This window comes from Octopus bimaculoides, chromosome 2, assembly GCF_046866305.1.
Source record: "Octopus bimaculoides isolate indiv1 chromosome 2, ASM4686630v1, whole genome shotgun sequence".
In the NCBI taxonomy this organism is placed as follows: domain Eukaryota; kingdom Metazoa; phylum Mollusca; class Cephalopoda; order Octopoda; family Octopodidae; genus Octopus; species Octopus bimaculoides.
The window spans coordinates 163,847,363-163,860,362 of record NC_142929.1 but is presented as its reverse complement, the minus strand read 5'-3'; the positions used below and the strand labels follow the sequence as shown (position 1 = coordinate 163,860,362).

General features: G+C 34.1%; 1 protein-coding gene across 23 annotated transcripts in view; it reads right to left on the bottom strand.

The window, feature by feature from the left end:
* The window catches only part of LOC106875262 (kalirin), a 549,719-nt gene that overhangs the window by 354,542 nt on the left and 182,177 nt on the right, over positions 1–13,000 (bottom strand). For 2 of the 23 annotated variants that reach the window (XM_089348010.1, XM_089348011.1), the window contains exon 1: positions 5,620–6,009. The exons of the other annotated variants lie outside the window; for them this stretch is intronic. In XM_089348010.1, coding sequence (XP_089204136.1) covers positions 5,620–5,658 — 39 coding nt within the window. In that variant the 5' untranslated portion in view covers positions 5,659–6,009. Of the gene's footprint in view, positions 1–5,619; positions 6,010–13,000 lie in introns of those variants that run through there. 23 annotated transcript variants of the gene reach the window in all.

The window sequence follows — 13,000 nt, the reverse complement described above, 5'->3', positions numbered from 1 at the left end:
TAACAAACTTACACAAGGGTGTAGAACTGCTAGTGAATGGCAAAGTATACCAAGTTCCCATAACCTGGAGGTCACTGATGAGGAGAAGGAATGCTGGAGAAAGTCATTGTCAATAAATGTTCCTTTCGTTTTTGAGATGATGGAAGTGAAACCTTTTAGTTGATAGCTGGCAGAATCTTTATAAAGAATGGGATGCAGCGAGAGAAAAGGGTTAAACAGTTTGGAAAGGAAAGAGAACTGTTTAAGGGTAATGGAAGAGATTGGCAGGGGCAGTAGCCCTGCTCATTTGAAGTGACTAGAGGTGTTTCACACTTGGTTTGCATGTGCCCAACTCCCCCAAATCCCCCATTTTTAAAAAATTACTTTACACCGAACACATTCAAAATTATTATCCCTTAACTGCAACACCCTGGAACTCACTTCCTGTCTACATTCTCCCTACAACATCAATCTGCAGAAATTCTGGTTCAATTTCGTAAGTTTCATAATGACCACAAATATCATCAGTTCTGGTCCTTCTCATGCAGACTAAAATATATTAATGACCAAAAATATAAAAAGATGGCTGCAGTAAGGATTGAACTATGTGATCTAACATCATGCCATATATAGTTATTGCTCCTTTTCTAATTTTTGATAATCTAGAGACCAATAAAGATTAGAAACCACAAGTAATTCAAAAATAATATATTGATTTCTTACATAGGTACAAAGACTCAAGTGCAGTAAATAGTGGTATAGTTGGTTAGGGCAACCTAAGTACTCAACTGGTCTATATTTTATGAACCTTGGAAAGATGTAAAACAGAGTTAACCTCAGCAAGATTTGAGCTCACAGTGTAAAGGTATGCCGCAGGCAACATATTAACAAAACATCTATCAACATTAATTTTGGTGTAGCTATATATGTCAGTTTCAAAAAGAAGACTAGCAGACAGATACACACTTCATAGTGGTCTAAAATTCATTGTACTCCAGTGGAATTGTACTTATGCTTGTGTACTTTAAGTCACTATCATAACTCTTCTATAGTTTAGTTATTTGGTTTCAACACAAAATCTCAAGTAATACCACTTTCCAGACAAATACAACTCTGAAATAAAATATTTGTACAAGAGCTTCTTTAATGATGCTATGGAAACATTGGATTGATGGTTTAACAAGTACCATGAAGATATATCAGTCTAATGATTTAAAGGTACCATGGATGCTTGCGGAACTGATAGGACATGAAGATTTATCAGAAAACTGACAGTGCCATGAGGAAATACCAAGAAACTAATGCCAGATAATCAGAAATGATGTGACAGAGAAAATATAGTACAGATATTGCAGTATGAAGCGCACCCACCTAATGAAACAATTGATGACTCAATGACCAATGAGGGAATCTCTATGTGATCACTTGACCTGTTATAGTAATACGGCCATATCTTCTTCAAATTACAGCCTACAATCTTTAAGAATTATACTCTAGAGATTATAGTTCTTGATAAACACAAGGGAAAGTTACAGTTGGATCATCTTTCAATACAATCTTCTTGATCAGGGATGACCTGAGGCTAAACAACGACTGATAACTCAAAATGCCAAAGCATGTACACTGAAATTGTGTAATGAAACTATATAGTTCATTGTAGTTGTTAATGATGATAGTGGTGGTGGTGGTTGTCATAATTATTGTTTTTATATCCACTTTTTCATGCTTGCATTGGTTAGACAGAATTTGTTGAGGCACATTTTCTACAACCAGATATTGCTAGCCTTTACTTATTCCAAGCAAGGTAAGACTTCACTAGCCTAGCAATCAACAAAACAGCCCAAATATAGTCACAAGTTTCTTTTCTTTTCTGTTTCTTTCTGGTTTTTGACAATGGTCACACAACATGTCAAGACATGTCAAAAAGCTCAAACATGCTTTCTTAGTTGACTTTAAGCACATGACACCACCTGTAGTTGATAGTGAAGCTGTTGTTTTGTTTATGAACCATTCTACTGAAATCATTATTGTTGGTGTTGTTGCTGTTACGGGTGGACAATACCACTAAGTTGTTGAATACAACAAATATTGATATATTAATAATATTACCTATATAGCTTCAATATTTTACAGTATAATGTATTTTTAGGTTGAAACAGTTTTGTAGAGAAGTAAAACTTAGTGAGATACAGATCAAGTTCTTTACTGCATAGAAGTGGTACTGTATTTAACCATGATTTTGGATTTTTAAAAAGATTCGACACTGTACATGCTGTAGCATAGTTGGGGTGTGTGTGCTTGAGATGGTGCTTTTATGGGAGGAGCACATTTTTAATTAGTGTATATGCCTGTAAAGGGGGTGGGCCAAACTCAAGGGCTGCCCCAGACAGCACACAATCTAGCTACATTGCTGTACATATGGCTCTGTGTGTGTGTGTGTGTGTGTGTGTGTGTGTGTGTGTGTGTGTGTGTGTGTGTGCGTGTAAACATACTAATGCTTTTAAACATTTTCCTGTTGTATTAGGGTTCTAATAATTAATATCTTAATATTTGTCAAGCTAACACCAATACACAAATTAATTCACCTTTGTACCAGCTGAGAGCTATTTTATATATAAATATGAGTTGTCTGTATTAGACTTTCACACCAGTAGAATAAAAAAAAAACACTTTACAGTAGGTTCAATACCTGTACACTGCTACAGAGTACTTGGGGGGGGGGGGGGTCTATGTACTAAGTTCTATCTATCAGAAAGTACCTATTTAGGTTTCAAATACATAAATATTCTTTGGTACAAATATTTTAGAACAAATAGTGTTAACAAAAGAAAGTACAAATGAAACAATTAATGATGCTTATACCGCTGTAACAATGACATTTTAGCAATTTTGGGAGACAAAATATTAAAATGTCTTCAGCAGGAGTCTAACTCAAACTGCTAATCCATTATAAGTGACCTATTAAGTCATCTCTTTCTCTTTTGGCTGCCAGGTGAGACAAGTGGTGAGTCTGTCATCTTGTTTCCTGTCACACAAACAGGAATTAATGCCTCATCTTAAAACTAAAAGTTTTATTAAATTTTTTTTTAAAGCTAATATTTCAAACTACTAGCATGTATGAAATGGCTTATTTGTTGAAACAACCGTTTTTACAGCTAGATGGCATCTTTCCTAACACTAACCCCTCAACTGTAGACTGGAGAAAGGAACCTAGTTATTGTCTTGGCACAGGCTAGCTAAGGTAAGCCTTGATATTTTTGACCAAAAATATTATATTCTTTTTTTTTTTCTTTTGTTTTTTTTTTTTGTTTTTTGCTGTTCTCCCCTCCAGGCATAACCTGTCTAATACTACATTATCTTATTAAGTCTTAGATGTTTTTTCTGAGATACTAGAGCATGATTTGAGAGAAAATTTGGCTGCAGTTTCTAGTACATAAAGTGACCAGGTATTTGGTATATATTTTGGGTGTTTGCTCTGTTCAAGAACCTGGATCAAGAACAGTTTACTTTGTTGCTGTTGTATGTATATGTGTATGCTTATGAATGTAGAAAGAGAGACAACACTGGTTACAGAGATCAGTCACTTCTTAGTTGTATAATACATATACCCAAAATTTATAGAGATCAATAAAAGCACACTATAAACCTAAGTTTACTAAATAAGATAAGTAATACTGTATTAAAAGTAAGGGTCTTGTTGATATTGTATCGAAGGTAAGCTGCTTCAGCTGAAACTATTAATTATATTTACATTGTTAATAGGTGAAATTACCAGATTATCAAATATGATAAGATATTAAACCTCCAGGAAAAATGTAAGTTAACTGCAATTCCATCAGATACGATCAAGCATTACACTACCACTAAATAAAATATGACATTACCATCAAATAAGATCAGATATTACACTATCATCAAGTATGATGTTACAGTTATTAAATGATCTGATATTACACTGTTACTAAAGGTGATTAGATATCAAACTTTTATTAAAATAAGATGTTGCATTACTTTAAAAGTAAAGATATTAGACTACCATTAAATATGACAATATATTACACCACCATCAGTTAAGCTAAGACATTATGCTATCATTAAGCTATTACTGAATACAAGTTAAATACTTATGCAAGGGTTAAATTAACACTACTTGAGAAAGGTATAAATACACAAACTGCAACTTCCATATTTCTAGTCACCAACTAATGATACATAATTATTATACTTATTATTATACTTATTTATTATCACAAAAATATTAATATCCAAATAAGTATAATAATGGAAATATCAGTTAAAAGTAAATTTGTTCACATCTGTAATAATAACTAAATTAATTAATTGTTTCAAAATGATTCCTAACATAAGCACAAGTCTTCAAATTTGGTCTGAGGGAACAGCTGATTAGGTGATACTTCAGTTTATGCCAGGAATAGACTTTATTAACACTGGAGGGATAAAAGTCAGAATTGAACTTAGAACTGTTATGGGACATAGCGAAATGTTGCAGAACATTTTCTGTCTGTTGCTTCATCAATTCCACCCACTACCTACCTACCTACCTCACTGAAGATGTTAGGAACCCTAATAACTGAGCTTTTTGATGGTATCTTTGTGATGGTAGGGTCGCTTACACTTTGGAAGGAAAACGTTAACGAAATATTTCTAGCAAAAGCAGATTGAAAATAAATCAAGGGTTTAATACAGTAAATGACTTTAGCAAGGAAGAGATGTAAAATGAAAGTGTATGCATTGTAAATAACTTAAGTAGGATAATATGATGAAGTTTAAACATATTCAGTGTAAACTGACACCAAAATGTAACGAAGCTTGAAACTGAAAACATGGCAATGACATGTTTACTACTGAAGACTAAACAATCACAAAGGTTTGTATAACCAAAGTAATTTTATTGAGCATCCAAAAGGTATCCTGAAAAACAGATTACATGAATTATCTGAGCCTCAAGAAAACAACATAAGACAGTTAAAAACTTAAGAAATGAATCACAACATAAGTTCAACCTCATACATAAATAAAGATACAAAGATTTTATAAAGATAGATTGATTATTCATTTTGTTGGGATTAGATTCAAATAGATATGTATCTTATAGGAACAGTTTAAAATTACATCAGGAGAAAAAGTCTGTAAGAATCCACATTTACACTGAGACCTGTATGTGAGTCATATAAAATCTTATATTATATGCCTGAATCACTTACAAAATTTAATAACTACTGGACCAGATGTTCTTGATAATATGAAGGAGAAAATATCTTCCTATCTTTGGATAGTTTGTGTGTGTGTGTGTGTGTGTGTGTGTGTGTGTGTGTGTGTGCAAATATGCACACATGCGCATATGTGCACACACACACACACATAGATATGTGCATGTACACTCATGTATGTTGATTAAGATGAGTATGTTAACAGTAATGAATCAAACTTTCTGTATGTTTATCTACATAAGTATGAGAAGAAAATCGTGTGTGTGTGTGTCTGTGTATATATACACATACACTTAAAAGATTTTAAGGTGATATTTACTTCACAATTACAACAGTTGACTAACTTTAAAGAATAAACCTTTAGAATAGTCTTATCTAATGTATCAAAATTCCAAAAATAAGAAAATACCTGTTTTCTCCAACATAAGGACTGTCTATAGCAGAGCATTTTCTTACCAATGCATAGAACTGTAATTTGTCTGAGGCAGGATCTCCTCCTGTTGCTCCTTGTACAAGTATTACATTACCGCCCAACTTCATTCCTTTATCTTTAGAATACTACAGTTTAAGATATTTTTTTTACATACAGTCCATGTTGTAGTAAATTTTCCTTGAACAGTAAAATAAATCTTGGAATTGAAATCTAGTAAAATAACTGCAGCAAATCATGCCTAGAAAGATCCCAAAATACTGCATAGCAGATATTTAGGCTTATAATAGCTGCTTGTGGATGCATGATAGAGACAGGAAGAAAATCAACTATGGATGTGATCAGATGCTAGAATGTAGTCCCTGGTATTGCCTGACAGACTCTTTAGATATCAATCTACTATCTTCTCCCCTTCCCCTTGTTCCCTCCCTGACTTTACACACTCAACATTAATTGGTGGGTCCATTGTCCTATAGACAGAGATAATGTTGTCATACACTGACTGCACCAGTAGTAGCAGCAGCAGCAGCTGCTACTGCAGTAAGGAGAAAGTGGGGAAAGAAGGGAAGATAAGGGAATTATCAGAAGTTTTATATTAAGCCCTATCCAAAAGCAATGATGAAGGCTCAAGAAATCTCATGTAAAAGGTGATCAACACAACACTAGTAATTAATACTTTGTAAATATTCAAATTACTTATATCTTCACTGATCCTATAGACAATGTCACATTACTCCAGTGAGTATTATTGTTCACAAGGTCTATCTATTCCTGTAAACATGGTCTGTCTACTTTTGTACATACACCAGTGTACAAGGTCAGGAGAAATAAAGTTAAATCAATGGAGTAATTGTGCCTAGAGAAACAGGGAATATGTAGTGCATGGAACATTATTATACAGTGGTGTACTGTAGTTAGTGAAACATTATTATAGTCATGTATTGCAGATGGTGAAACATTATTATACAGGGATGTGATGTGGTTGGTAAAACATTTTATAGTGATGTATAAAGCAACAAATTGGCTAAATCACTAGCATACCAGACAAAATGCACAGCAGCTTTTTTTACTAGCTGTAACTTCTAAGTTTAAATTCCACAGGGGTTGACTTTGCCTTTCATCTTTGCTGAGTTGATAAAATATGTACCAGTCAAGGACTGGGGTCAATATAATCAACTAGCCCACTCCCCCAAAATTTCAAGCCTTGTGCCTATAGAAGAAAAGATTATATAGCATATACTGTGATTAGTGAAGCATTATTATACTGTGATGTATTATGTTTGGTGAAACAATATTATACATAGGTGTACTATGGTTAATGAAACATTATTATACATAACAATATTGTAGATAGTTGAACATATTGTTTAACCATAAAGCAGTTATGAATTCAGCAAGGAATTTAGTACATATATAGGTGCCTGCCAGGAGTATGTTCTTAGCTTCCTTCTTGTTTGTTATTGCTATCCAGTCCATAACAGGAGTTTAAGACTGGCATTCATGGAAACTTATGTATGTTGATAACCAAGTTCTCATACTTCTATTGAAGTAGAGAAGAAATTATAGATGTGAAAGCTAGGTCTCAAATCTATAGGTGACCATTTGGTAAATAGCTATGCTCATCAGAAAAGAAGTTCGTAAAAACTTTATATTGTGTATGTAATGTAAATTGTGGAGATGCAATGGTATCTCTGACAAGCTGATAAATAAGAATTCTTTTTTTATTTTTTATGTAGTACATACATAGTAGTAGTTAGCAATAAGGCCTATGAAATTAATATTTCCGATGCCTGGAAAATTCTCAGGAATTAGATGACAGCATCAGTTACTTAGGTGAGCTAATTAACAGTAGAGATGACTATTCTGAAATCATGATAGCCAGAATAAACTATTACCTTCACCACAAGGAATTTTTTCCCCAAGTGAAGAGGAGATTGTATGACCCTTGTACATGAAGTGTGATACTGCATATGTAGCAAAACATGAGTGCTAATGAGAACGATATGTGAAACAGGGGAAAAAAAAAAAAAATAATAATGTAAGCATGTTCAGCTGGATATGTAATGTTAGTCTGCATAAATGATGTAGCACAAACGAGCTGGTGAAGAAAGAACTAGGTATCACAGAAATCAGTGTGCAAGAGAGGAAACTGGGCTTATATGGACATGTGATGTTTATACACGAAGACAAATGGATAAAGATGTGTCAAGTGGGACAAGAGGTAAAACATGCTAAGAAGTGGTGACAGCTGATTTAAAGAAGCTGAGCTTCACAAAGAAAATGACAAGAAACTGCAATAAGTGGTGAGGTGCAATGTTGGGGAAAATCTATCCAACCTATGCTAGCATGGAAAACAGACAGCTGCTGCTGCTGATGATGATGATGATTGCGTACTACGATTACTTAAAATTTTTTATACAGTTGTCTATTGTGACTACTGAATCATTATCATGCAATAGTATACTGTATTTAGTAAAATGGGTGTGCTAAACATTCTTATTAAATATAAATATTATCTTGTAAAATGCCATATATTTAGATGATAGCAAATTATGTTATAACATTTTTTATATATACATCTTTTATCTTTTACTTTCTTTCCAGTCATCAGACTGCAGCACCATCTTGAAGAATTTTAGTCGAACGAATCAAGCCCAGTATTTTTTCTTTTTAAATGACTGATACTTATTCTACCGGTTTCTCTTGCCAAAACACTAAGTTACAGGAATGTTAAAACATATCTCCAGAGGTCTCGGTCTTTCGTCATTGCCTCTGTGAGGCCCAACGTTCGAAGATCATGCTTGACCACTTCATCCCATGTCTTCCTGGGTCTACCTCTACTCCGGATTCCTTCAACTGTTTGGGAGTGGCACTTCATCACTCATCTCTCCTCATCCATCCATAGTACATGACCATACCAGTGCAAACATCTCTCTTGCACGCCACATCCGATGCTTCTTATGTCCAACATTTCTCTCAGGGCGCTTACACTCTGTCGTGTGTGCACACTGACATTACACATCCAGCGGATCATACTAGCTTCATTTCTTTCGAGCCTACGCATGTCTTCCGCAGTCATGGCCCATGTTTCACTGCGGTGAAGCATGGCAGTTTGCACACATGCATTATACAATCTAACTTTCACTCTGAGCGAGAGGCCTTTTGTCACCAGTAAGGGTAGAAGCTTTCTAAACTTTGCCCAGGCTATTCTTATTCTAGTGGCAACACTCTCTGAGCATCCATCCCCACTACTAACTTGGTCACCTAGGTAGCAGAAGCTATCAACTACTTCTAGTTTCTACCCCTGGAATGTAATGGAATCTGTTTTCAGAGCATCTGTGGTGTTTATTGCCCCTGTGCATCTGCCGCACACAAAAGCTATCTTCTCGGTTAATCTTCCTTTGATGTTGCTGCACCTCTTATGTGTCCATAGCTTACACTGAGTACATCTTATGGAGTTTCTACCAACACCTTTTTCTATATATATATATATACAAATATATATATATACAATGGGCTTCTTTCAGTTTCCATCTACTAAATCCACTCACAAGGCCTTGGTTGGCCCAAGACTATAAAAGAAGACACTTGCCCAAGGTGTTATGCAGTGGGACTCAACCCGGAACCATGTGGTTGGGAAGCAAGCTTCTTACCACACAGCCTTGCCTGCACCAAGAAATACTTTATATATATATATATATATATATATATGACTGGCCTTCGTGCAGGTGACACGTAAAAGCACCCACTACACTCTCTGAGTGGTTGGCGTTAGGAAGGGCATCCAGCTGTAGAAACTCTGCCAAATCAGACTGGAGCCTGGTGTTGCCATCCGGTTTCACCAGTCCTCAGTCAAATCGTCCAACCCATGCTAGCATGGAAAGCGGACGTTTAACGATGATGATGATGATGATGATGATATATAAATCCCATTCTGTCAGTTTTTTATGTGCTTATAACTCAAGTATTGTTCATCTGATTGCACTGAAATTATAAAATGGATATGAGAGAGCGGGACGTTCCGTAATCTAAAAAGATCCTCAAAATTGTCAGTTTCAAAGTGAGAATCACTATTTTTGTAATGTCTGCCTGTCTATCAGATGATTAAAACTTCCATTTTTATTTGTCAAGTATAGACATCTGTGTAAATTTCCATGTTTTCACATTGTCACCAAATGAAACAAAAAATGGAGACAGTGTTTATATCTGTCATAAACAAAATGTTCCATCCTATCCCTAAGTGGTTTCATGGCATGTGAAGACCAATGGAATAAACACATGAAACACAAGTAAAGATTAGTAACAGAAAGAGCAACCGGTTTTTGAAAACTATTTCGATAACTTTCATCAAACCCATTAGCATAGAGAAAGTAGATATAAAAAAGGTAGTGGTAGCAGTGGCGATGGCAGTGGAGGTGGTGGTGAATTGTTGCGTTTTCAACATCACCCAGTGTTGTAGAAGCAAATATGCAATTCAGCTACCAAACAATTTTACTTAGATGATGTATGAATGGGTTTCAAGTCAAACCACTAGTACTAAACGTACTGAGTGTGCATGCACTGTTATTTAATCCTTCCTTCATTGAAAGACTATACTAGAAACCCTCTAAATATTTGCCTGTTATTCAAATTATTAAACATGAAATTGGAACTGAAATCCTTTCAAAGTGCAAAGTTATTGAATACTACCTTTTGTCAATATATTTTAATTTGACTTATCAGCACTTTCAACACTTTAATTAACTCAATATGCTACTAATAGTAGAATGAAATCAATAAAGAAAAACATTTTATATATATATATTTATATATTTCTGCAAATATTTAAAAATTGATATCGAGAAATTAGTTTTTAGCTATTTCTCGCAGTATCCTTTAAATATTTTCAAAATATAATATTCATTTTGTAACAGAATCTGAAAGCATATTCAGGCACCAGTATTTTATCTGAAAAAATATTTAGGCACCAGTATTTTACAAGGGTTTAACTTCCTTTAATAACATTGATCAGCCAATAATACTGACTGAAATGATGGCAGTTATTAACTCTTCTAATTTCGTGAAAGCAACTAAATCCAAGATTCCAAAAATATACATTTATTCATTATGTAATATCATTTAGATTAAACTAAGCCTCTTAGAAATATAATTCTTCACTGTCATCATCATCATTGCCATTATCCTCATTATCTTTTGGCTTAAAATCAGCTGACATGAAATGAGCCTGTATTACTATTTCCAGACTTCTCAATCCTGACTCATCTGATTTGATCAGTCCTAACAATGACTGACTTACCAAATGCTGTCTTCTACAAACTACTACAGGAACCATCCACACTCTAGCATCTTTTATCCATTCATATTACATATTCATACTAAAGCCAAAAGGAAGCTTTTTCATGGTCACTCAACATGCTAAAAATAGTAATCAAATCCATCTCCTTTAATTCATATGCTACCATCTTAAAAAAACAACACATTGGATAATGCAGTCCAAGATACACTATGTCCAAATAAAGATAGAATGGTTATGACAAGGCAACATTAATCACAGGTCTACTTATTACTTTACCTCCATGGACCAACAACCCCAGTTTCCAATTATTCTCTCTCAAATCACTGACACTCAAACCTGCACACTTTAATAAGCTGGTCAATTCATTCTTCTCCATCTGCTGTAAAGACTCAGTCACAGTCCATTACCCTTATTTGTATTTTTTTATTTTGTATTTTTTATACAGTTTACTCCTAACATAAGGAGATGGAAACCTTAGGTTTTCAATAAAGGCAGCAATTCTCAAAACTTCTGCCTTGAATTCTAGATATTGCTCTATCAATAACTTCATTTTCAACTGTAATTATATCACTGCTATACAAAATATATTTGTAGATTTTAACCAACTGATGCAAATACCTTGTTTTATATATAAATTTCAATACAATAATATACAATGGACAGAAAAAGAATAATCAGTTGGATTAGTTTCAGTCTTGTGTTGAGATTATATAAACAACTGCTATGGCCTCTATATTTGTCAGTTTACATAGGTTACTAATAAAACAATACAAATACTTCAAACAGGGGGTCTCAACACAATCATTCAGCCAGTTAGAAACAACAGTTACATCTCCCTCAAGCTACACCTGACTATCTTAAAAAATTTAAAAAAAAAAAGAGAGAGAGGGATACAATTTAAGACCTGATAATCATAAAGACAGGATGGTCATGGATGTGACATCTTTGATCATCACTCTGCTTAACAAAGGCTGAACTGAGACAATAACAATTTTGACATACCAATTATCTACTGGGGTTGATTTTGTTTATTGGTCCCCTTTACAAAAGAATGTGCAGTAATAACTGAGGCAGAATCATTACAACATAAAACGAAATGCTTACAGTATTTGTTCTAGTTCATTACATTCCAAGTTCAAATTTGGCCAATGCAAAGTTTGCCATCCATCTTTTTGAATGGAAGGCTAAGTTGGTAATATAATACCAGTAGAGTATTGGATCAATTTAATTGGCTAACCATCTACCCTTTAAAATTTGTAGCCCTGTACCTATGTTAGAATTTATCATTATCCTGATTAAATCAGAGATAGAATGGTAGCACGCAAGCTCTCTGAAAGGGATAAGATTGATATAGTTAATGTTCAACCTGAATTTCAATAAGTTGATGTTCATAGCAAAAAGACGACAGAGAGGGCAACTCCAACCAAATGTGGTTCTGAAGAGAAAGAAGTGAGCAAAGTATTTAGTGCAGAGTTTAGGAGGTGAAACAGTTGAGAACAGACGGTGCCACATTAGCTTAGATGAAAAGAAGCTAATATAGTAATGGTATGAAACAGAACAAAGAAACAATGCATCTGTGATCAGTGGTTGCAAATATAAGTCTTTATCAATCCACAGAGATAGGCATATATTTGAATAACTGTGCATGTGTCCATAACAGTTGCATATTCCCAGATATAAGTACTTTCAAACTATGATATTAATCTTAAAATATGATGGAGGTGGTGATGGGCCATGTTACAACCTCCATAATATTAGCAGGTATACATTTACTGCCTGTGCAACTGAACAATCATTGGGAGTATTTCATTATGGTTATCATTATGACTTAACTGTTGCTAAGCCTGAACATCACTAAAACTGTGTGAGAAAACAGACATGAGAGACAATGTTAAAGAATTAAAAATAAACAAACAAAACAAATAAATAAACTGGCATAATCTATGTTCTTCTGTATATTATTAAATATCTATTGTAAAACAACAATTTGATAGTATCACAGTTTGTTTTAAGGATTAAGATATTTCCTGTTTATTTCATAAGAATTAGCAAGACATTTTTGAA